The 26,579-nt window shown below is 40.2% G+C and overlaps 1 protein-coding gene across 2 annotated transcripts in view; it reads left to right on the top strand.

Annotated features, from left to right (window-relative positions):
* Window positions 1–26,579, top strand: part of Kif26b (kinesin family member 26B) — a 483,473-nt gene that overhangs the window by 293,185 nt on the left and 163,709 nt on the right. Inside the window, exon 1 of one of the 2 annotated variants that reach the window (XM_078022950.1) lies at window positions 4,382–4,814. The exons of the other annotated variant lie outside the window; for it this stretch is intronic. Within the exon in view, the coding sequence (XP_077879076.1) occupies window positions 4,792–4,814 (23 nt within the window). The 5' untranslated portion in view covers window positions 4,382–4,791. Of the gene's footprint in view, window positions 1–4,381; window positions 4,815–26,579 lie in introns of those variants that run through there. 2 annotated transcript variants of the gene reach the window in all.

The following is a 26,579-nucleotide window of genomic DNA, read 5'->3' as shown; positions in this document are numbered from 1 at the left end:
GATCTTGTCTTTATATGTGAGTTGATTTGTTTTTCCAAATTAGTTGATGGCCTTAGGTACCATGTTGTTTTTCTGCCTTTTTATGTGTATTTTCTGGGGACAGCCAGAATCATAAGATGTTATAGATGGGATCATCAAACTAGTACTTTATTTATTTATCTATTTTAAGTGGTGGTTTACCAGGGGTTGAACTCAGAGGCACTGGACCACTGAGCCACATCCCCATCCCTATTTTGTATTTTATTTAGAGACAGAATCTCACTGTGTTGTTTAACGCCTCCCTGTTGCTGAGGCTGACTTTGAACTCCTGCTCCTCCTGCCTCACCCTCCTGAATGGCTGGGTGTGCGCTGCCATTAGGCAAAAATAGTACTTAAAAAAAAACAAACATTTTTAATTGTTGAGTTCCCATTTTAAATGAAATCTTACAACAACTTCAACAAGTAAAACAGATAAGAGCAGAGTTACTCCAGCTTAAAGGAAGCTAAGGTGGTGGTAGAAGGAGACCTCTGACTTCCTCATACCTCTCAGAGGCCCAAAAGCTCCCTAGCTTCCCATTTCCACTGAATGAGAGAATTGAGATCTCTGGAGATAAAATCAGTCGCCCAACATCGTGTTGAAGGAGAGAGAACCAATTTTCATTTTCCTGAAACTCTGACATCACCAGAGGTATGATTTTGGAGATTGCTGATAATAAATCTCTATCAGAGCAGAAGGACACCCCATGAGTTTGCAGACCCATCCCCTGGAAGCCACGAGAGTCAAGCATGCAGGATGCTTATTAGAGATTAACACCTGTAGGAATGAGGAGGATGAAGGACCATACAGAGGGAAAAGTCAAAATACTGAAGAAGTTCATCAAAACCTTGGCCAAGTCACAGGGAATCTCTGGTACAGAGTGGCCCAGCCGAGTGCCCTGTGTGGAACCTAAAGGCAGGGCCTGTGCAGGAGCCATCCTGTGAAGTTCTTGCTCTTGACCTCCTGCAACTGAGGCAAATCCTGAAAGGATGGTTAGAGGCTGATTGTCCATTCATTGCTGGGGTCATGAGCAAGATCTGGAAGACACATACTCATGTCCACTCCCTGTGGTCACTAGGAATTCTGGTGCACATGAGAGATAGAGGAGGATGCTGGTAGCAACTTTCTCAGACACCTCTAATTTCTTTTCAGAGTTTCCCAACTTCACAGTGCTGAGTATTCTGATTGCTTCATGTTTTGACAAGTAAATTAATTCTTAAGATGGCTTCCCTGTGTTTTAAGATGGAATCTTACCGGTATCTTTTCTTTCCTTTTCTGTTTTGCCAAGTTTAAAGACCATGTCCAAATATTAGGACTTAATTTGATGCCATGGAAATGCAGCAGATTCTGTGTGGAAGATTGGGCTCTAGATCTTGTTTAGGAAATCATTAGCTCTGGGACCAAAGAGCAGGTCATTTAACTTTTCTGAGCCACAAGTTCCCCAATTATACATGGGGGACTTGATACCAAATGAACAACTTTAAGAACTGTAAAATGGTGTTTAAAATGCCCCCTTCGTGGTGATGTTCCCCAGGAATGGTCTGAGCTCTCTTTGTTTACCGTGCTGCTTGCTCATCATTTATTCATTCCAGATTAGTGGGGTTCCTAACTTTTCATGTAGAATTCCTCCAAGTAAGTCAACTAAGTGGAAGATTTTGTTTTATGCTAATTCTTTTGGTGGGCCTTGTCCAGAGAGTCAATACTCTTCCCCCACTTGAGGCAGCCCTTCCCACTGCTTAGGTCATTGCTTTGCCTCTGTTGATTGCAAATGTGTTACCTTGCTGAGCTCTGAACACATCAGTTGATCCAAACCGACCTCTGTAATACTGCACATTCTGCTAAGTTCACCTCATTCTGGAATTTTATTTGCTTTTCATGTTAACCTTCCTTTTAAGGTTAGCTTTTTGTAACTTTTCCTCTTCATTCTGCACAGTGTTAGTCAGCTTTCCATTGCTATGACAAAATACCTGAGAAAAATAACTTTTATAAAATATTTTATAAAATATTTTATAAAATAAATAACATTTATTTTGGCTCATGGTTTCAGAGGTTTCAGTCCATGGTTGGCTTGCTTCATTGTTTCTAGGCCCATGGTGAGGCAGTATATCATGGTAGTAGGGTGTAGTAGAGCACATCTGCTTACTTCATGGCAGAAAGGAAGGAGAGAGAGAGAGAGAGAGAGAGAGAGAGAGAGAGAGAGAGAACATACATAAGGAAGGACCTGGGAACAAGATATAGTCCCTAAGGAAATGTCCCCAACGACCCACTCCTTTCAATTAGATCCCACCTCCTGTAATTTCCACCACCTCCAAACAGTCCATTCAGCTACGAATCTCTCAATGGACCAGTCCATTGATGAGGTTAGAGCTCTTATGGTTTAATCACTTCCCAAAAGCCCCACCTCTGAACATTGCTGCACTGGGGCCAAGCTTTGAATACATGAGCCTTTGAGGGACATTTCATATCCAAACACTAACATCCACTGAGTCATAACTCAAATGTTATGATTTATTTTAAGTTTTTTCTTTATTTTGAAGTGCATGCATGCAAAATAATAATATGAGATATTGATAGATACACAATTTAAAGACTACAGAGCAAACATCAATGTATACGTAGCCATTTAATTAATGTTCATTGAGTACCTACTTGTATCCAGAAATTGGAACATACAGTGGTGATGGAGTGATCATCTGGTCTACAGAAACAGTTCATCATCATTAAATGGGCAAGAAAGAGATCAGCTCATAAGTAATTGCATTGCATAAAGATACTTGAATGAGATATGCAGACAAGAAGTCTTTGGAAACATCTCCCTGGGAGAGTTAGGTTTCAAGAGGATATGATTTAAATTGTGTTGCAAAGGATGGTTGCCAGGAGAAGAAAAGCATTCCAGGCAGTATGCGAGTTAGCTTTCCATTATTATACCAAATACCTAAGATATACCACCTTAAAAAGAGGAAAAGCTTAGTTTGGCTTACAGCTTTGGAGGTTCAGTCCGTGACCAGCTGGCCCCATTACTTTAGGCCTGTGGTGGCTTGTTATATCATGGTGGCAGTGTGTGGCAGAGGAGGCCAGTTTACCTCATGGCCAGGTACAGAAAAGAAAGAGCAAGAGGCCAGGGTCCCATCCCTTTTGAGAGGATGCTCCTAATGCCTAAGGACTTTCCACTAGGCCCCACTCAAAGTTTCCACCATTACTCAAGAGCACCACGCTGAGGATCAAGTCTCCCACACAAGGTCCTTTGGAGGATGGTCCAGTTCAGACAGTAGCACAAAAGGAACAGCCTCAGAGCTGTGAAAGCATGGTTTCATTCTGTCAACACTTAGAGGAAATGAGTCTTCAGACACTTTAGCCTACATGGAAATCACCTGTGGAGCTTGTTAAAATGCAAATTATGGTCTCCCCCAGCTTAATCAGAATCTTTGGGCCCAAGGATCAGCAGTTTTAACATTGCTATCACTGGGTGTTTCTGACACAGATGACTGAGACCTCACTTGGAGAAGCAGAGAGGAAGGGATTCTTTGTAAAGAGTGGGGAACATTGTAGTTGATGATTTCCCTGGGAGAGCATCAATGATCTGTGTGGTCAAATGCCAAGGCTGCCCTTTCTGTCTGGCCTCCTTCCTATCTTCCTGCCTCTAGCTCCTCTTTTGCCTTTACTACTTCGTCATGTTACTTTCTCTGCTACAGGCCACTCTCTCCCTGGGTCACTAGAGTGCTTTGGCCTGAGATGCCACAAACACTGGAGAGTGGCATGCAAAGTTGACCTTCACAATGAAAGCCTCTGACTCACGTCTCCCCTCATCCTTTTGGGGGCTTCTTCCCGAGGCTGGGAAAAAGAAATAGGAACCCAGATCCAACTGGGGAAGGCATGATCTGAGATGGCATCAGAGGCAAAGGGCTGTTGGTCTGATTTGCACTTCTGTTACTGAGGGCATTTGAATAGTTTTAAGACAGGTGAACTGTGAGACTAGACATTTTCACTTAGAAAATGAAATACGTGCCTGTAGATCTTATTCTCGTGGGGACACATACCTGCATCTGTTTGTCTACAAGTGTTTGCTTGCAGAGTTACATGCATATATAGAATCTTGGTTCTGTGGGCTTTGCACACACATGACTAAAATGTGTATATGATGCATAATTAAAGATTTTAAACACTTGGTTTTGACGGTCGGTCTGTCTTGCAGCTGCTGTGCTCGAAAAAATTCCTGAGCTACTGTGGGTTAATGGGAGTTGCAGCAGCAAGTGTTTCTCTGCTGGTCTTTCAGTAAAGCTTTTTCTCTCTCTCTCTTTCTCTCTCTCTCTCCACACCCCCCTCCCTGCCTGCCTGCCTGCCTCTGCCCCTCCCTCCCTCTCTCTGAGATAGCAGACAAGAGAGAAACTGGTGCAGCTTCCTCTGAGAAGGGAGCTTGCATGTGCAGATTGGCAGAATCCCGGGAGCTCCTCTCCTCCATGCGCTGTTCTTGGAGGGAAATGCAATGTTGGAGCAGGGGCTGACCTGGACTGGGAAGGTGGCTGGCAGCTCAGAGCAGCCAGGATCATGGTTTAGCCCAAGGCTGGAATCACAAGAATGTGTCAGCAGGGTCTGCTCTCAGAGTTCCCAGACCCCCATGGATTTTAGAATTTTCCAGCCTTTTCTCCTTCACCTTGGCACGGTCTTATTTCCTCCTGAGATGGCCCCAGATCTGCAAGAGAAATTTCAGAGAAGCTATTTATTAGCAGACGTGAAGAAACGGATTCTGCACTTGATTCTTTAGCCATGATTTATCAATGATGATGGATTGGAAAGCGGTGTAAGTAACCCAGTTATGTATGTTTTTGTAGTTACAGATAGTCTGTCTTACTTGCTTTTTTTTTTCTTTTTAACTTTAACTTCTTTAGTGAATTTAAGAAAAGTTAAAATACATAAAGTGTTCTAAAGAAGTTAGGAGGGTCCAGATGATGTGAGATCGTTTCTTATATAATTGACTTGCAAAATACATACCACTCCATCAGAAGAGACACACAAACTAGTGACTTAGAATCTACAAACATCCCCTGAAGGATGAGAAACAAACAGGAAATAAACAAACCAGGTTTATAAACTGACAGGAACTGCTATAATTGGGCTTATGCAGAGTTACTAAAATATTTGACATTGGCTCATTTTAGACTCAAAGACAGAATTGAAATGTTTTCTTTTCGCAGATTCATAAAACTGAAGTTAGTCTGTAGCTTTCAGAACAGATTCTTTCTGACGATATAAATGTGAGATGATTTTTTTTTTTATTTTAAACTAAGGTTAAAGTCGGCTATGTTTCCTGTCCATTTCAGCTTCTCTTGAGAAGGGCACCTCCCATTCTGGAGTAGTGTCTGGGTTACAGGACACAGGAGAGTTGAAAGGTAGGACTGCAAGTGTCTACCAGTCAGAGGGTCTTGCATTTTTCTGTACTGCTGTTTAAGTACTTGAGTTCCCAAGTATTCAGAAGGGGGAAAAAAAAATCAAGTAACTTGAAGGACAAAATCAGTTTATTTCACAGGAGAAAAGAGCAGCTACCTAAAAAATTAGACTCTGAAATTTTAAAATACAATTTTCCTTTTTTTTTAAAATTTGAAGTGAGATTGATTTGGTATAAAAAGAATAATACAAGCTTTCTTGATTAAAAAATCAGTATTTAAAGGACGTTGAAAATAATAAATCACTTAGGTAAGAATACCAAAGTAGATTGCTGTTTTTGTTTTTTTTTTACATAGCCACATGCAACTTTTTCTTTCAAGTAGTCTATATAATAGTGTGAACGCAACTATTCCTGGTTTCTTAAAACTTGCTTGGATTTAGAAATGGGGTTTAATACCTTTCTAGGTTCAGGCTTTCCTCTCTCAAATCCCAGCCCTAGGAAGGATGATTGCCCCTCCCACCTGCTCACCCTCCCTGCCGGTCGCCCAGCCCCCATTCTTCCCTTTGAGTCTTGGAACGTCATGAAAGACCCTTCTAAAGATTCTCTTTTAACACGCCCTGCCCAGCCTTGGACAGAGGGGGTACTGTAGTGCAACATACAGGACTGCCAATTTTGGAACTGAATGAGCTCAGTTGATTCCTGAATATTAAATCAGTTCTTTGAGCAGTAGAATGAGATCATATCTTACAAACCTGACCCCAAAGTGTTCCTAACTTTATTAATTGGCATTTAGCATCAGCAAGGGCTGTAGCCCTGAGCACCTGAGGGGATCAACCTAAAAGCCAAACTAAATCCCCAAACTGGTCTCCCGATTCCTTCTGGCCAAATATACCTAGGGCCACGCCTTTTAAAATATGTCCTTTGTTATCAAGGGGAATCTGAGACAGAAAACACATGTTGGTAGCATCACGTGAGCACCCCTGCTCGTAGTGGTTGTGTCACAAGGGGAAACCGCTTGCAATCTTGCCCTGTTTTGTTTTGGTTTCTTGTTTATATGCACTCTTGTCAGACTCACGCATCTGGAAGAGGTTTGGATGGGAGAGGAAAACCTGGAGCAGAGCGTGCAGGCAAAAGGGAAATCACCAAAAAACAAAGTCAGACGAGAAAGGGAAGAATTTTCTTACCCAAATTCCAGTTCCTGTGCTTGTTTTCAGTTCCCTGTTAAAGTAGGTATCAATTGCAATCTTCCTGGTTAGTGGAGACAGAGATTGTTCTCATAGTGTTTTGAGATTTTGAGCAAAGGAGGCAGTTGCTCCAGAAATAAAACAGAAAGGGTAATAGTAAAACCAGCTTTTGAGTTCCTACTCACTTTAACAGAGTAAGCAGCCCCACCCCCTCCTGCTGCTCCTCCTCCACCCCAGCCCATGCCTCTCATTGCTTCTGGAGGGTCCCTGGTGAACAGCTCCAAATCCCCCTGGAATCTCTGTATGTCCTATTAAGGCAAAAAGATTAGCTGCCAAGGGCAGGATTTTCATGGAGAGTGGAGAATGCATTTTAGTGGTGAATGAGCAAAAGGGCCAGATATGCTGATACCTGCAAACGGTCTTTGAGAGAGGCAGCTGATTGGCATCAGGAAAACTGCTGAGCAATTAAAAAAAAAAAAATCCTGGACTCAAGGTGAGAGAAAGAAGAGAAAGAGAAGGCAGCAGAATGTCTCTTAGGAGTTTCCAGCCAAGTTCTGTGAAGCGCCCAGAAGGTTTAAACTGATAACGCCAGATGGTTATGATAAGTCTTAAAGTGATCAATACCCTACAGATGGGATGAAGTTTGTATTTTGGTCTGAGGTTCTGCAGACAAGCTTTGCACAAGATAAACTGTCCATTCTTACTTCTGCTCATTGATCCCTACTATGTGAGTATGTTCTTACTCTGATAGATAGACATTGTCTTTAGCAGCTGGTTCTGTTCTGGGGAGTTGGCAGCTGAAGTGTTCTTCTTCAAACGTGTGGAATGCAGATTTTCAACTCTGAAGAACAGGCTTCGGTTATGAGCATCCCCAGTTTTCTTGTTAGACATGTGTGTGGTCTAGGTTTTGCCCTTTATCTCAACTGGTCCTCCTCAATTGCACATCTGCCAGCTCCATTCCTCTCTCACTTGATCTATACTGCAAAGAATCCTAGTTCCTGACGAGTTTTGGTGCAGTTCTACCCTCACCTTCCTACCCAGCCTCTCAGAGAGACCCAGGGGAGAAAACTTGTCTTAGATAAATTTGGAGAAGAATTATAATAATAACAATGCATCATATTCCTTAAAGTGGCTAAGAGAGTAGATTTTAAGTAGTCTGAAAATAAAAAAGTATATGAGGGCCTGGTGTGGTGGCACACACCTGTAACCCCCAGTGGCTTCCTGAGGCAGGAGGATCACAAGTTCAAAGCCAACCTCAGCAACTTAGCAAGGGCCTAAACAACTTAATGAGACCCTATCTCAAAAAATAAAAGGGGCTAGGGTTGTGGTTCAGTGGTTGAACCCCTCGGAGTTGAATCCCCAGTACCAAAAAAGTATATGAGGAAATACATATATTAATTAGCTCAATTTAGTTATTGCACAATGTATACATATTTCAAAACATGTTGTGCACTATATATATATATAATTTTATTTGTCAATTAAAACCTAGGAATTCTTATAATTAGATTTTTAAGACAACAAAATAAATTTGGAAAAGAAAGATGACCTGTGAAAAATGCTTGTACTGTTTTTCCTGATTGGAAGCACTTGCCTTCTCTCCTAGACATTTTCTCTCCTTGTCTTCCTCTAGGTGTCCATAAAAAAAACTGCTAGTAGGAAACATCTAAACTGGGTAGAACCAATAGTCGTTACCTACATTTTAACTACTGACCATCAAATTGCTTAATTTCTCTAAGCTTCTGTTTTTCATATCAACAAAATGTAAGCAAAGCTTAACTCATGTGTTAGTCAGCTTTCCATTACTATAACAATTACCTGAGACAATCAACTTATAAAGAGAAAAGGTTTATTGGGTCATGGTTTTGTGCCACAGTCTGGCTGGGCACAAAATCATGAGCCACTCACAGCCTTGTAGATTCAAACAGCAATTCTTTATTCCCAAACTCTCACTGGCACTCTACACGCATGTTCTGGGGACAATCCACACTTCCACTGGGCTCTGCATCCCAAAATACTCTCTGAACTCAAAGGGAACTCAAGGAGTGGGCGGGCGCCTGAGGCAGCAGGATACGCCCTATTCCCAGCAGGGTCCACCTTAAACCTGGAACCGCCCTAAACCCAAGGAGCAGGATACTCCCTATTCCCAGCAGGATACACCCTAAACCTGGACCCACCCTAATCCAGCAGGATCCTTCCTAAACCCGGATTCACCCTGGTCCTTGAGCAGGGTCACCTTTCTCAAACATTCATGCAATGTCACTGTAAATGACCTGGGTCCAAGGCAAGCCCATTTCCACAATGGAGAGTCCTTCCTCTAAGCAACATGGGGTAGGCTGACAAGGAAATTGCCATGCGTCATACCTACTTAGCTATGGCTCTCAGCAGTTTTGGATGTCTTAGCCTGTGATTGGTTGGCTCCAATGTTCTGGGCCTGTGTTGAGGCAGCACATCATGGTGGAAGTATATAGCTGAGCAAAACTGCTCACTGTGTGGCCTGAAAGCAAAAACAAAGAAAAAAAGAAAACAGGATGCCACTAGCCCCTTTAAAGACACACTTTCAATGATCTAAGACCTTCTTCTAGAACCCAACTTTTTGAGGTTCTACCACCTCCCAATAGTACCAAGCTAGAGACCAATGTGCTAGCACAGGAAGAGTACTGGAATAGAAGTCAAGACCTGGGTATTTAAGTCCCTGCTATTAGCAAACACTCATAGGACCTTAAGAAAATTACCACCTCTCCTCTGTGTTCCAGCCCATTTTTCTAACTCTGTTACTCTGCCACTCTCCGTACCTTGGCTCATGCTGGGCCCTCATGGCATGTTCTCCTTTTCTTGGCCAACTTCTTTCTATTTTTCTTCTGTAAAATCTCCCTGACCCCTGAGCCTGGGCCAGGGCATCTGTGTAACTCCATGGCTCCTCCATCTCTCCATCTTGAGGTTCACCATGCAGATATTGTCGTCCAGCTCCCTGACTGTAATCACTCTAAGAGTGCCAGCTCTGTCTTGAAGCTCTGTATTCTGTGTCAAGACCAGGGCTCTGATCAATAAATATTTGCCGAATAGTTACATGAATGAAAGAAGGAATGAAGACTCCCTGCCTTGCCTCAGTCATAGGACTCTAGTGGTAAAAGAAATGAAATAATGTGTATGAAAGACTTCGGGAGCAGGGTGCTGTGCCCTTGCCCTCAGTTCTGAAACAGTATGAGGACATGTACGCTTAGTGCCAAGATTTTAGTTGGTTTCTCAGATACGAAGATTCATTCATTTTAGTGAAACAAAACAACATTCTCTTTTGTCCTGCCCTAGCGGTGCAGGCCCATTCTTTGTGACAGAAGCAGGACAGACTTTATGTGGGCCAGAAGCTCCGATGTTTGAAACTCTGTGAGCAACATGACTTTTCATTCCAAAATGAAAGGCAAGACTTTAAAAGCCAGTGCCCCTGGGAGGGATCACTCTGTAACTTACCTTTACCTGAGCTATGGGAGAGGGATTTCAGAGTCTTCCCTGGGAGGATGGAGAAAGGGAATGGGTTCCAGAAAGAAGAGTGGCGAAAGAGAGAAAACAAAGGGGTCCTGGAGCACAGAAAATACACCTCGCTCGCTTCCTGGAAGCCTCCTCATGGAGGTAGCACAGTCAAAGAAGGAGCAAAGAGTTTTGAGTGTGGCAAACCTGGGCCTGGATTCCGGCCTCAGTTTGGGTCCTTGCTGTGTTTCTTAAGCCCTCTCATCAGAGGAGTAGTTGGGTTCTATTCTGTTTCTCCTGCCAGAGTTTATTTTTGTTGTGGGACTAGCCATAGCTAAAGAGAATGATGATGGATTGTTCCCAGCTCTGGACCAACCCCCTCCTTTTTTTCTTTTATCTTCTTTCTTTCTTTCTTTTTTTTTCCTTTTAATTAGGCAGAATGAGTTTTCTGTGGCAGTGCTTGAACTCTTTCATGCTCTTAGGTCTGTTTTCCCTGCAGAAAATTGTTCTTTGCAGGGGAAAAAAAAAATGTTTAAGAAGAATGGAGAATTCCAGTGACCGGTCCTGACGCAGAGCCACAAGATGGTCCAGAGGATGATGTGAAATCATGTACCTGCACTTCCTTTGTTAATAGACAGCCCTGCAGGGATGTAAATATTAATTTCACATATGTCTATACACAAACCCCACTGCAGCTGCCTTTGCCAGTAAAGTAAGTATAACCGTGGGTCTATTATTCACCTTCTCAGGTCCAGCCCAGGAATTTGTGTAGGTTCATTTTTCACTTTCTTTTGACCCTGGATGTCTCCACAAATGAGCCACCTGCTGTGTCTGGGTGCAGGGAGTGGAGGTGTGGGGTGAAGTAATGAGCCTGCAAGGCCTTTCTATAACTATTGGCTGCTCTAAAGGGAAATTGAGGAATCCTGCAAAGCCACAAATCTGAGATGTCAGCTCATAAATATGTAAGCTTCTTGCTTAGGTAATAAGCTCCTTGACAGCCCAAACTGTCATTTGCACATTCTCTTCAGCTGAACACAAAAGTCCCAGTTGCTAGACTGTCCCTGTATACTGGGGACTAAGAGCTGGTGAAGGGGGGCTGGGGAGGCAGAGCTGGGCTGATTGCTCAAGCTGCTCTCCACCACTGCTGCCTTCACCCCACCCCACCATCAGGGGGCCTTCTCTCTTGGTATCTGATTAGTAAGTGTAGGTAAAAACTTGCAATGTGGCCCTGGGTATGGGAAAGGAGTGCACTATGAGTATGTAAATGGGGACAGAATGCATAGTTTCCTACATTTAGTTTTTGGCAATAAATAAATAAATAAAATAAATCTGTGCAGATTTGAATCTCTGTTAGATAGCAAATAGATCTTTGCATTTAATTCCTGTTGGATTATGTTTTAAACTCTATCAGGAGCTTAATAAAAATCCAATTGGGGGCTGGAGTTGTGGCTCAGTGGTAGAGCACTAGCCTAGCAACCAGTGCACTGGGTTTGATCCTCAGCACCACATAAAAATAAATACATAAAAATCCAATCAGTAATTGAATTGTAAAATATAGGTCTGCAGTTAAAATGTTGGAGGAGATACAATACACAAACATTTGTTGAGCACCAAATATGTGCAGAAACTCTGTAAGGATTTGGGAACTTGAAGTGAATCAAGAAGAGGAATGGTTACGATATAAATTAATTCTGTTATAGTATAGTATAGTATATGGTGATATGCCACAGAGTGATTGTATTACCAAAATACTATCAGAACATATGAAAGAAAGGTAAGAATTCTGCTTTGTGTGGTGACTCTGAAAGGAGAAGTGGGAGGTGACTGTAAAGGAAGGGCATTTTAGAGGAATTAGCTTGAATCTCTATTTATGCACATAAATATGAAACTAGATGGGTGTCCTGTAATTATATTCATATTACATTGATGATTTGAAATGAATATCTTCCATATTTTCAAGATAAGCAATGATTTTAGTAATAGATCACATTAAATAGGATATTATAATGATAAGAACTGTATTGTGTTAGTGTTGTGTTATTGTGACAAAATAGCTGGGGAAAATATCAACTTAAAAGGAGGAAAATTTTTATTTTGACTCGTGGGTCTCAGAGGTTTCAGTCCATGGTCACTTGGCCCTGTTGCTTGGGGCCTGAGGTAAAGGAAAACATCATGGCAAGAGTGAGTGATAGAACAGAGCTGCTCACCTCACAGCAGGCAGGAAGCAAAGAAGGTGGGGGAGACCAAAGTGGCAATAGCCCCCTTCAAGGGCACCACTATTTCAACTTCCTTCCTTCAGAGGCCCTTGCTCCTAAAGGTTCCACCACAGCCTGGGGACCACGTCGTTAACACATTGGCCTTTGGGGGGCATTTAAGATTGAAACCATCACATGTATCATACAAGATGCAGAAACATGACACAGTTTTCCAGCTGATTGAAAACAGTAGTTCATGGGCCAATACAAGGGGGAGGGTGTCCAAATGGACACATACCTGGAATTAGGACCTTGGCTTGTGACTGTTGGGGAGGGGTATCTTAGACTACTCTATAACTCATTGTATTCCTATTTATCTGTTTCTAAAAATCTCTGCTTGCAAAGGGAGATCTATTCAGGAAGGAAAACAGGAGAATGAGTCCAAATAACCTAATTTCACTTGAAAAATCAGAAGTCCTTACTGCAAAACTATCTCTACTATTAAATAAAAATCACAGGATTTTATAGCACCTTTCAGGTAATTTGAAAAGAAACTAATGAATCTTTTAAAATACAAGAGAAGTGTAGAAAAGTATTTTGGATGCTTTTCATCATTAGTTGAAGTATTGCAATGGTTATAGAAGTAATTGCATCTTAGATCTGGGAGAATTCTTAGAGATCATGCATTCTGCTGATTTTTATCTCTTCGAAGAATGGCATTTTGGGTAAGGGAACTGTGTTTAAACTTTGTGTGCTAAGTTAGTGAGAAATATTCCAGTCTTTCATATCCATTCTTGGATCCATTCTTGCATTTATCCTTCCAATTCAACAATTTTTGATAAAGTCCTGGCAATCTGTAGTATATGTATTTGACTTAAAGATACTGGACGTACCCTCCAGGAACTTCGAAAGGAAGTATAAGACATGTATGTAAAAAATAAGAACAGGAAGTTATCTTAATAACACAACGAAAGACAGCTTTTAAAATTTAGAATATAGAAAATGAGTTCAAAGTGAAACTGATGATTATGGACTTTGGTAGAGAATTCACTAACTTAGACTTAAAAAAAATTATGTTTGTTTTATTTTAAAAGCTTTGTGCATCCAACAGAGAACAAATGTGCAATTAAGTATTTGGCTTAACCCATGTTTTTATTCTGAGGAAATGCAAAATAGGATTACAACCGAATTGTTGAAATGTCATCATTAGTTGAGTATAAGAATATCATTGATTTATTTTCTTTGAGAAATATTTATATTTTTAGAACACCAAATTCTCATAATGTAAATCCTATAAATATGAAGAATTGCTAAAGACAACTCTATGCTGAAAACTACCCCAGGAATAAGCCAGGAATAAACATGGACTTTGAGCCCCCTCTGGAGGAAAGAAAGAGAGCCCTCCCCTGCTAGTCCGGCAGCAAATGGTTTGTTTTCTAAGGGTCAGAAATGGAAAAAACAATCATCGAATCAAAAGTGACTTTTGGAATTAATCTTATGAAACAAAAGTCTACAGCCTTTGACTGGACACATAGAGAACCCAGTGAGCGTATTTCAGAAAAATTCCTGTCCCAAAGGCTTGGCAAAACAAATGTTGGACATAGACTAATAACGATGTACAAAAATAATTATAATGAGTGTAATAATTATATTTGTTTTATGAACATGTTAGCCTGAAAACTTCCATACTACAAAATATTTCATGCATTATCATCAAGGAGCCAGAAAATCTTAAAAACAAATTAAGATCTATTTGTTCATTCCTTCATTCTGTGAATATGAATATCTACTGTATACCAGCTACCATTTTTGGCAATACAAATATTAACAAAATTTTCTACTCCTAAGGATTCATCTTAACAGGCAGAATTAAGCATCAGCTCTGATCATATTCCTTTCGCTTAAGAGACTTTGTAGCCTTAGTGAAGTTGTGGACAGGGAGGCAGGAAGCAAAGATAATGGTGAATCTGGGGAGCTCTTAAAAGGTTGGACTGCACTCTTTTTTTTAATATTTATTTTTTAGTTGTGATTGGACACAATACCATTTATTTATTTATTTATTTGAGAGAGAGAGAATTTTTTAATATTTATTTTTTAGTTTTCGGTGGATACAACATCTTTATTTTATTTTTATGTGGTGCTGAGGATCTAACCCAGTGCCTCACACGTGCTAAGCGAGCGCTGTACCGCTGAGCCACAACCCCAGCCCTGGACTGCACTCTTTAAAAAGCAATAAACAGAATCTTATTTTAACCACCCTTCAGAATAAAAATAATCACCTTCCCCATAGATGATGAAGTAGTTATTAATATAATCTGACAAGCTTGTTTGGGAAGGTAGTCAAATAAATCCCAAAGCATAGCCTTGCAGAACCCCTGGGCTGGAGCAATCCTTGAATAAAAGTCACCATCAAAATCAGTATTTCCAAATACTTTTATGGATGGGAAGCATGTGAGGACTGGGCTATCAGCAAGACATTCAGACAGAGAAATCTGTGTGCCATGGGTTTTGAGCCAACTCTGTTCATCCATCCGTCTGTCAATCCATCCATCCAGCGAGCCATCAGCCATGTTTGAGTAGTATTCACTATGGACCAGGCAATTTGGGCAATACAACTGTAGAAAAAAAAAAAGAAAAAAACCAGATGGCTCCTGACTTTATAGAGTTTTCAGTTTTATGAGGAAGATGCAAGTAATTATTGCCAGTTGTGAGAAGCAGTATGGTGAATTCCACTTCTGGCCCATTCTTCTAATTGATGAGGGACCATATGACTGGTGTGAGAGATACAGGGGCTTTCAGCCTTTGTCACCAGAACAGGCAATGTATCTCCATCTAGTGCATTATGGAAGGTGTTACTGTCCATACTCCATTTAAACTGTGGGCTAGAGGGTAGTGTGCTCAACACAGGATTTTGTATTCTGTTTTTGCCTACATATCGATTTTGCACACCTGCTCTAAAAGTGCCCAACACACTGCCTACACTGTCTTGGTGAGGCAGTCAAGTTGACAATCTGTTGTCCAGTCCCTGGTCATTCTAGAATAAGACAAACTGTCAGAGGAGCAACTACTAAGTAACTAATTGCCTCCAGCACACAAAGGTGACAAACACCTGGTTGACTTAAGAATCTAGTTTCACCTGGTGGTTTTCAGGGCAAAACAACTGCACTGACAGAGATTTCCTGACATGTGATTTAAAGCTGAAGAAGACCCCAATTTCAAATTAAGAAGTTCCCTTTTTGACCTTTCTTAATGATATATGAGACCTTTCAAGCCAATAGTACAACCCAAACTCAGATTCAAGATGTTCAGGACCCTAAACCCAGATCAGAGTCAATATCATAGAGTGAATCACAATATTGACAGACCCTAATGGGAGTGTTCAAGGTTGACTCCGTGCAGCAGGGCTTAAAGCAAAGGTCTCTTTCACCTCACTCATTAAGATTCATATTTTAAAAAGCTTATGGGAAAGAATCTTAAAAAATATTTAGAATATTGCTTTCTAAATTATTATAGCAATAATGGTAGCAAGCATTTGCTGGATGCCTACTATGAGCCAGGAACTACTCTAAGATTTTGTGTGTGTGTGTGTGTGTGTGTGTGTGTGTGTGTGTGTGTGAGAGAGAGAGAGAGAGAGAGAGAGAGAGAGAGAGAGAGAGAGAGAGAGAGAAGGGGAGGGGAGGGAAGGGGAGGACAGGAGAGGGAGAGGGAGAGGGAGAGGAGAGGAGAGGAGAGGAAAGGAGAGGAGAGGGAGAGGGAAAGGAGAGGAGAGGAGAGGAGAGGAGAGGAGAGGAGAGGAGAGGAGAGGAGAGGAGAGGAGAGGAGAGGAGAGGAGAGGAGAGGGAGAGGGAAAGGAGAGGAGAGGAGAGGAGAGGAGAGAGAGAGAAGGTCACGGAGCTGTGAGTGGCAGAAAGATTTAAACCTAGGCAATTTGACTCTACTGGCTGTATTTCTATTTTGTACCTCTCTTGAGGGAACCCTGAAATACTAAAATAATATAATACTAAATAAATTTTTGCTAAAGCATATATTGCATCTCAAGTATTAATTTACATAAATCTTTTCTCCACCCACCTTTTATTCATTTTATGAGCCCAATTGAAATCCTAAGTGTGAAAGTGCCCTTGGGCAATTTTCCAGTCTAGATTGAGTTAAACAGAGTGTTTGTAAACAATCTAGAATCATAGAAAACATCTTTCTTAGTCCATTTGGGTTTCTCTAACAAAAATAACATGTGCTGAGTAACTTAGAAAACAGAAATTTATTTCTTAAAGCTCCAGAGACAGGAATTGAAGATCAAGGCACCAGCAGACTCAGGGTCTGGGGAGGGCTCTCTGCTTCATAGATGGCATTTCTTGCTGCATCCTCACTTGGCAGAAGGGGCAGATGGTTCCCTTGGCCTCATAGACGGCAGTAACCCTCTTGATGAGGGCTCTGCCCCCAAGATCCAATCACTTCCCCAAAAGTCCCATTTCCAAATACCATTATCTTGAGGACTAGGATTTCAACATAAGAATTTGAGGGAGATACAAAATTCAGACCCTAGCAACATCTAATTTTGACCCACTTAAGTGGACTAACATTGAAAGAGCAACATCTAATTTTGACCTACTTAAGTGGACTAATATTGAAAGAAGTTCAAGAATTGACTACTAACAACATTACATATAGTATGCCACTGGATATGAGCTCATCTCAGCAACCTTGATAAAAATGCAAGGAAAAAGAAAACCCACCTAAGAAACCAGTAAATAGAAGAACAGTTTCATGTAACTTTCGCTTGAGGATTTTTTACCAGTTTCCCCAATTGATTTTAAGCAATTTACAAAGGTACCTTAGATCTTCAAACACATATTAGTGACCAGTTAGAAGAATATGCATACAAGGATTATAAAATGTGTGTGTGGGGGTGTGTGTGTATAAAATGTGTATGTATGTGTGTATATATAACACATATAAAACACATAAGCCATATATATTATATTGAGTATATGCAATCTAATATCCAGTGAAGTTGGTTATTGTACTCAGACATCAAGTAGGCTCTGAATCTATGGAAACTAAGATAAATGGAGCAGAAAGAAATAAAAGAGAAAGGGAACAAATCTTTCATTGAGCTCTTACTTGGTGCAAGTCATTCTGAGGGCTGCTTTGCCACACCTTCTGCCCTTTACCTCACACAATGACACCTTGAGGTAGCTCTTATTCTCCTACAAAGTGGCTGAGCCAGGATTTTAACCAAGCCTATCTGATTCCAAAAGAATTTTTTTTAACATTAGGCTTACTTTGTATTAATCTCACCTAATAAAGTGATGCATGATATGTCATGATATGTCTAGTCTTTCTTGGAGGATTTATTTATTTATTTATTTATTTATTTATTTATTTATTTATTTACTTACTTACTTATTTAATGTATGAATGAATGACTCCTTACATAGGGAGGGAATACTGGGTAATGGGACATCAATCTATAAACCTCCATTTTCTTTAGTTTCCATAAAGTTCAGAGCCTCATATAAATAGGAGATACTTAATCATTCTCTATGAAATAGCATGAATAAATGGGTGAATAAGATGAAAGATATTGTCTTTAATTTTTATAAGATATAGAAATGTTTTTATGGTTGCTGTTATTAACCTCTAAAAAACCATGTGATCATTATTCCGTACAAGGCATTTAGGTAAAGGCATCAAATTTTAACGTTTCACATTTTTCTTTTCTTTCAGACTTTAATTGCTCAAAAGAATGGTCTAGACCCTTGACTTCCTCATTCCCCATTGACTTCTTAGGCCCTGAAACATGCTCCAGCTCTCTTCTGATTTTATTTGAGATCAATAATGAATTCATTAATTCTAATCTAATGGACATTTAGGATTCTTTGTCTTTCAAGTTTCTCAGTGGTATTTAACAGTGTTGATGACTTGTTCCATCTTTCAAAATACTGAATATGAAATCTGTGCTAGGATGATCTATTTTGAAAATAAGTGGATTCTTTCTGTGCAATCAAAGGCTAGCATAAAAAGAGAAAAACTTTTATGTAAATTCTTAACCATTTCTTGGTAATCAGCCATACATTAAGAGTCATTTCAGTGTATTTTTTATTACAGCATTGTATGGTTTTGCATTTGTTCTTGCATTTGTTAATTATTAGTGGTTTGTTTTACAGAGTACAAGGAAAGTTCAGTGTAACCATTATCAATTGGATGTCATTCATAAAGATATCTCTGAATTTTTAATAGAAATCAAGTTAAGTAAGATTCAATTTTATAAAAACTGAAATTACAGGCAATCTGTAGGAGCATATGTGTAGTGTAAATGTGGGAATCCACACAAGAAGATGATTGATTGATTGATTACATAACATGAATTACATTCTGTCCAATTGCAAGTCAATTTTTTACCAGACACAGCTGTTGGCATCCTGATTTTGAGAACAGGTTTTGTTTTTTTTTTTCCCTTTTATATAATCTGTTTCTATCAGAGCATCAATGTGATTTTCCTCATAATAATGTTAGACCTGGTGGGGCTGGGGATGTGGCTCAAGTGGTAGTGCGCTTGCCCAGCATGTGTGAGGCACTGGGTTTGATTCTTGGCACCATATAAAAATAAAATAAAGATATTGTGTCTACCTAAAACTGAAAAATAAGTATTAAAAAAAAATCAGATCTGGCAATTTTTCTTCTTAGCCAAGCATTCAGTGTTAGACAATTATAGTTATGATTAACATGATAGTAAAGTTGAGATAGTGCTTTAAATTCATATGACTACTTAAAATAGTATAATTATGCTCTGAATTCTGCAAAAAAAAATAGTGGGGGTGAAAGGGATATTTAGTTTAGGACTCCAGTAACTAACAGAATCCACAAAATAAAATAATTAATCTTATATATTATAAACTTCACCTACCTACAAATAATATGTTTCCAGAGTAAACATTAAATATGCAGTTTAACATGGCCTAGGTTTTGTTACTGAGTTAAATAGGAAATTGAATTGAAAATAAATTTTCATTTTATTTTGATAAATTTCTCTATTTCCTGTAAATTTCTTCAAAGTGATTTCTTAAAAGCAGTATTTAATTATTTGATAATTCTTTTCAAAAATATTTTTAAAATAATCCCTTAATAAGACAAAAAAAAAAGGAACTAGGAAAAGCATCATAAAAATTCTAACTAAAAACAATGAAGTCCATGAAAGGAGTCCACTGATTTACCTTTTATTTTAATTAATTAATTAATTAATTGATTATGTACTGGGGATTGAACCCAGGAGAGCTTTACTATTGAGCTAAATTTCCAGTCCTCCTTCTCCTCCTCCTCCTCCTCCTCCTCCTCCTCCTCCTCCTCCTCCTCCTCCTCCTCTTCCTCCTCCTCCTCCTCCTCCTCCTTCTCCTCCTCCTTCTTCTTTTCTGATTTTGAGACCAAAATTAAAGTTCTCACTAAGTTCTTGAGGAGCTAAGTTGCTAAAGCTGGTCTGGAGCTTTCAATCTTCCTGCCTCAGTCTCCACAGTCTGAGATGACAAGTACCTGGCTTATCTTCTTATTTTTATTCTTTTTTTTTTTTTTTGGTACCAGGGATTGAACTGAGAGGTGCTTAATCACTGAGCCACATCCCCGGCCCTTTTATGTTTTTTTATTTTGAGACAGGGCCTCCATAAGTTGCTGAGGCTTGTTTTGAACTTGAGATCCTCCTGCCTTAGCCTCCACAGCCACTGGGATTACAGATACGTACTACTCTGCCTGGCTCTTCTTATTTTTAAATTCTTAGTTATTCTTCCTACCCTCTCCCTGTTTCAGTCAGCTTTTTCCTTGCTGTAATTAGAGGAGAAAATATTTATTTGGTGCCATGGTTTTAGAGGTATCAGTTCATAGATGACTGACTCCATATCTGTGGGCCTGAGGTGAGACAGAACATAATGGCAGAAGAGTGTGGAAGAGGAAGGCTGCTCAGCACTGGTAATCAGGAAGTGGAGAGAACTGTGCTCACAAGGGACAAAAATACAAACCCCAAGGGCATGCCCCCAGTGACCCACCTCCTCCAGTTATACCCTACCTGCCTATAGTTACCACCCAGTTAATCCCTGCCCGGGGATTAATGCACCGATTAGGTTAAACTCTCATAACCCAAACTCTATAAACTGTTTCACATTGTCTGACCAGGAACCTTTTGGGGACACTTCAGATCTAAACCATAACACTCCCCATGCACGCATCACACATGCACACCGTGCTGCGGCACAGCCTCCAACAGAATAAGTGCAGGGTGGGTGGGAGAGATGGAGGGAGTGTAGTCTTAGTTCTCAATTCGCATCCTGTCAGTGGAGAAGTGTACTCCACACCTCCTTTCTGTTTGCTTCCCATGCTCTTTATCACCTAACTGTCCTGCCCCCACAGGAATAATCAGCCAAGTATGTACAACGAGAAGCAAATTTTAAGTCTTCATTAGCAGTTTTGAGGCAAAGTTGCTAAAGGAATTTCCTCTATAGGCTGGTTAGGTCATGATCACTAGAGATTCTTTTTTACAACTTATTTTGGTCAAAAATAATCTCTTATCTCTGCTGTCTTCTCCATGGAGATGGTCTTTGTCCCTTATTAAAAACAAAAGCTGCCTCCTTTCCTCTGCTCTAGCTAGACTGTGATGTCTGAACTTTATGCACATTGTGATTTTTCTATAGTTTTCAGCCACTGTATAAACTTCATCCCAGGCAACTTTAGATAGAGTGGGGGGGGGGCGGTATAAATTTCTACCTCTTAGCCTCTACTGGGGCTGCTAGGGTTCCAGCAGTCTAAATATCACCAGAAATCTGGGGCAGTCCAGCCTTGCAGCAGAGTCCAGGGCACGGTTCCTGACCCATTTCTGTATCTGGTACTTAATATTGCAATGTAAGGATCCCATGCAAATTGTTTTTCTTTGAAATAAGTTAATGATTTCTTCAGATTCCAACTTCAGACAATAATTTGTTAAATAAAAATGTTGGTATTAAAGGGGAAAAAAGAAATGACTTCCTTTAGCAAATGAAACTGTTATATTCAAATTTAATTAACCAAGAAGCCCCCAAACCACAGAGCATGTCACCCAGCATTGACAATTAATTAGTTTTTCTCTGAAAGAGCTACAGGTACTGAGCAAAGATTTATGGATTAAAGGCTTTACTTTCTCTGCAAATGCTGCCCATTCCTAGCTATCACACCTTGACAGCAATTTGCTGTTTCAGGCAACAAATTATATCTGAAGTGTGTAATTTCATGTCAGTTTTTAATTTCACATGATCAAAATCTTGTAAGAGTGAGAATAAACTGCTGTTTCTTTTAGAATAAAGACATTTAAAATGAGCAACACAAATGCTTATGCAGTTACTTACACTTTTCAAAGATATTTTTCTACCCAACAGGGAAGGAAGACAAATATTAAGACAAACTCCATGGGAATTACTGTTTCCCCTTGGCTTTGAAATGGACGATCTGTTTATGGGAGATCTTGAGCATCTTCTTGTTTTAACATTACATTAGCACATGTATAAATGATTTAACTAGAGACCATGTGGATTTAGCATCTAAAGGGCAGCAGGATGTAATGAAAAGAACATAAGATTCATTAGATTCTTGAAATCAAATTATCTGCAATATGTTTATTCCTTGAAGGAATCTTAATTTTACTTGGAGAGTTCTTTGTACTGTAGAAGATATATATGCATATTTTACGGACAATTGTTTCTCAGCAGAAAAATCAGGCACTGGCATTTTGCAAGGAATGGACTTTAATTAGCCTATGATTATCTTTTTCTCCATCTATATTTATAGGCAACAGAAATAACTGTGTTGTAAATGGTCTCACCAATTTCGCTCAGTAAACCTAGCCAGTTCTTCATTATTCATGTTTAGGAAAGATAGTGTTAAAGTCACTTAATGAAAAATCATTTTTGTCTAGCTTTGGGAGGGATTTTTAAACTTACTTTTTACCCATTTACTTGGATCTGGTGTTTACAGTTCTTTCCATTTATGTATTGAGCCCAATTTGCACAGGTGTAATTCAGGTGGGGCTAAGAAGTTACCCAGTTTTCCTGGTACTAAGGAGGCTTGAGGCTGGTTAGATCAGGCTATAATCAAAGGAGGGGGACCTTCACTCAGGACAAGCAGGGTCCTTGTCATACCTGATGGAAAAGAATTTTCAGCACATAGCAGTCAGAAGCACAAACGGATTTATTTAGCAAAGCAGACACACATCCAAGAGAGAATGCAGGCTATATTAAGGGGGAGATGCCTTTTGGGAATGAGAATGAGAATGAGAATGCATAACATCTCCAGAGGGAGAGACAGCAACCTTTTGGTCTGGGGCATTAATATTTATAGGGTGACAGTAGCTAGGGGTTGAACTTGAGTCAGGGCAGTTACACAATTTTGAGCCAGTTTTTTTAGTGCCTGCATATTGATCTAGTATCCTGTTACTTTTCTCAGGCAAAGATGGGGCCAGGTGGCTCAGGAGTTACTTGTTTTGCATTTCAAAGATTTGTGGGCATCTCCTGCATTCCAACAGCTCCTTGGCACTTGTCTTTTGAGACTCAGTATATCTTTCTTTTTCTTTATCCCCAAATTCCTATCTATCTCAAGGTCAGGAACATAAAGATCTGTGAACAGGAAATATCCAGGCAGAAAGGACTGATAACTAGAAGGTCAGATAGCACAGGAAAAAGCACATAAGCATCTCTGTGCAAATAGATGAGAAAGGGAGATCAACTGAGGCTAGAGCTGAGGTTAGCAAGTAGAAATCAAGCAGGTAAGCAGATGCCAGGATGCAGATCAGGAACCTAATATGAGGAAGCTAGGAAGGAATCTGGGTAAACTAAGATCCAGAGCTTGGTACAGGTAAGTAACAGGAACAAAAGTGGGTAGAAGTGGGGCACAAGTGTGGTGGGTCATCAGTAATCCAGCTGCATGGCCACTGGCTAGAGGTCAGATGGCAAACAAATGAAGAACTGGGTGATTGATTCTGCCTCCCTTTGCTTTCTGATCTAGGCACTTCTTACCTGTCACTGTCCAGGGCATTTATAGTCGAATACCTAAAACAAAATGTCCTTACACTATCATGTTCTTTACATTCTTTTCCTCCCAGATAAAGTTCTTATGAGTGTGTAATAGAAACTTTGGAGCCTACCCTTTTAGAAGAGCAGGGAGGAAAGGAAGTGGGGCCTTGTAGGTCTGAATGGAAATAAATAATAATGTGGAGCTAAAAAGAGAGAGAGAGAGAAAAGAAAAAAGCAGGTAGCTGGCACAGTGGTGCACACCTGTAATCCCAGTGACTCTGGAGACTGAGGCAGGAGGATCACAAGTTCAAAGCCAGCCTCAGCAATTTAGCAAGGCCCTAGGCAATTTAGCAAGACTCTGTCTCAATATAAAGTACATAAAAGGGCTCAGGCTGTGGCTCAGTGGTTAAGTACCCCTGGCTTAATGCCCAGGACCTACCTCCTCCCCCACCCCCCCAAAAAAAAAGCAGCTAAAAGCTACAGTCACAATTCAAAATATTTGTCACATGGCATCAAAGGCATTTATAAATTGCTAATATCTTCCTTTACACTTTTTTTGGCATGGCGGGTACTGAGGATTAAACTCAGGGACTCTCAGTCACTGAGCTACATCCCCAGCCATATTTTGTATTTTATTTAGAGCAGGGGTCTCACTAAATTGTTTAGTACCTCGATTTTTGCAAGCCTGGCTTTGAACTCATGATCCTCCTTCCTCAGCGTCCTGAGCGGCTGGGATTACAGGCTGTGCCACCTCACATGGTTCCTTTACACTTTTCTATTCCACTTGAACTTGTAAATCGGCTTTGGTTTATTCTGTCTTCCAATGTCCTTGAAAAAGCCAGGTGCCATCTCTTAAAAATATGAAAAATTGTGGAGACCCAAAGAAGTTGACACCTTCCTGAGGTCTTTCGGTCCTAGAAGCAGAACTTTTCTGGTTTTAATGAGTATTGTCCTCTTAGTTGTAATCTTGAACTTGCTTTCATAGTGGTATTCAGGTCTTGCTTGCTGGGCTTGCTGGACATATAGAAATGGACAATTGCAAAAAGAAAGTCAACATGTTCTTAGGCTGCCCATTGTATGTGGCACTAAAGTTCTGGATGAGATCAATTTCATTAGAGCACAAGTTCCCAACCTTCTCTGGTTTGAAAACCCAGCCCCTGCAGATGGCATCTTGGCCATTAGTAAAGTAGCTCTGTTACAGTCCTAATGATATGAAATATTAAAGGGAGCTGTGGAGGTTAGCTACAGTGTCTGGTATCCTGCTGCCATGCAGGCAGAGGTGAGCCAAGATGGGGCGACAGCAGAGTACTGAACACAGCAGTGACTGTACCATAGGCTGGGAGTGGAGGTTAACCCCTGGAGGGGGAGAGTCAATCTTAAAATGCTCTGAATCCCAACATGCCTTGCAGCAGCCTGAGCCCTGAGTGTCACAGCATCAGACAGACAAAATCCCTCATGCACTTGTCAGAAACAAAGACAGAAGAGGCTTCTCAGAGCTTCTGAGACAAATACCCTTGCAAAGTACAGACTTTGCCACCAACGGAGTATTTGTTTGGTATTTCTAAAATCCAAATCTAAAATCCAAATAACAAACTCTCACTTTGTGCTTCTGTTGAAATTTCCATGCCAATGGCTCATTCTGAAAACACTTTCTGCTTTATTTGGGCATACGAACACACTATTTTCATGTAAAGGAGTTTGGCTCAGCAAACACTTCCATACTACCTAGCTTTGAGCAGAGTGGTTTCGTTTTATTTGTTTTGCCTTGAATTCTTTTCATTTCAAAAATTCGTTTAAAAATGGACTCTTATTTTGGTCCCACTATTTTGCCTTTGGTCCCATTTTCATTTACCTGTAATTCTGACCATGGAAAAAAGTGCAGACATAAATGGATTAGCAAGAGCCACAAGCAGTGTCGTTTTCAAATACTACCTTTTACCCTTAGTGTTCCTCCAGGCATGAGTGAATGATGTGCTACACAGGAACACAGTCCACGGGAAGCTTTCCGTTGACACTGGATGGTAAAGCTCCTCAGCTGTGGAGTGGGTTTACCTGCTGTGTGTCTTTAGGCTTCTCCCAGCTCTTTATCTCTTCTGCTCTGGAGCCAATATCAAGTTATCAATAACATTTTGTGGTGTGGATTCTTCTCATCTGTGCAATTTAGAGTAGACACTAATACAGAGCAGCTGCTGAGTGACTCAAAGACAGTTCTGGTGATATTTACAGTGCCATAGTTCTTTTGTGGATGGTTGTCATTCAACAAGTACTGATTGATTGATTAAGTTCCCTGGAGCACCACAAGATGCAGTCTAAGCAGTTTGCAGCATTCTTTTCACATTAGTAGAGGAAGAAGCATGATGTGGAGGTAGATGGTATCATGATGTATGTGGTCCTGGGGTAGCTGCTATTGTTATTATTATGCAAGGACACACTCCAGGTTGTAGAAGTGGAGAAGCCATTTTCATATAATTTGCCTTTCTCATCCTAATTCTGGCCCTGACCTAACTCACTCAGCTGAGACATTTTTCCCCCTGTAATATGAAGGTATGTTGCTAAGCAACTAGATCAGTAATTGGTAAATGCTTATATATGATTTGATTTGAATTACATACAAAAATATGTAACTGCTTTTTTCCTCTTCATTATTAGAAAAATGATTATCATTTGGTTTTATTTTGCTCAAATAAAATAACTGCTTTCATTTATCAATCAAAGTGCATAATAACATGATAGAATGGAAAGATCCTGGGTCCAGAAGGCAGAAAACATAAATCCTGGTCCCAAGTATGAGAACCTTTCATCCTGTGACTATGGGTAAAATCAATTTTTTTAAAAAATCTGTAATTTGCAGTACAAATACCTTCTATACTTGCCTTATAGTGTCAGGTAAAGGATGGACATAATGATGTGTAGAAAATGTTTCAGAAAAAATAGAATATTGCAAGGTCTAAGCATTATCTGGAACTCCAGGTTACTTCTCCTTGGGACTTTGTGTATGTTGGTATAACTCCAAAGTTTGAATCAAGAAGTCAAGTGAGTACATAGCATTCCTTCAGCAAGACACATAGCTGTCGGCCAGGTCTGGGAGGGGGGTGGTGGCAGAAGAAAGTAAACACATGGGGTTGACCCTCTATCAGTTAACAGTGCAGTAATGGAGCCAAGGCAGGCAAAAGACCATTCTAGAAAGCAACATCTCATTAACCCTCAAAACATAAGATATTGTCTCAAGATCAACTACTTAGTGGGCAGAATGATTGTCTATGAAGGTTGAAGTAGTTAGATGAAAACAACTTGTATAAGTCCTTAAAGCATAGA

This window comes from Ictidomys tridecemlineatus, chromosome 10, assembly GCF_052094955.1.
Source record: "Ictidomys tridecemlineatus isolate mIctTri1 chromosome 10, mIctTri1.hap1, whole genome shotgun sequence".
In the NCBI taxonomy this organism is placed as follows: domain Eukaryota; kingdom Metazoa; phylum Chordata; class Mammalia; order Rodentia; family Sciuridae; genus Ictidomys; species Ictidomys tridecemlineatus.
The sequence above is the reverse complement of the archived record's forward strand: the minus strand, read 5'-3'. Positions and strand labels throughout refer to the sequence as shown.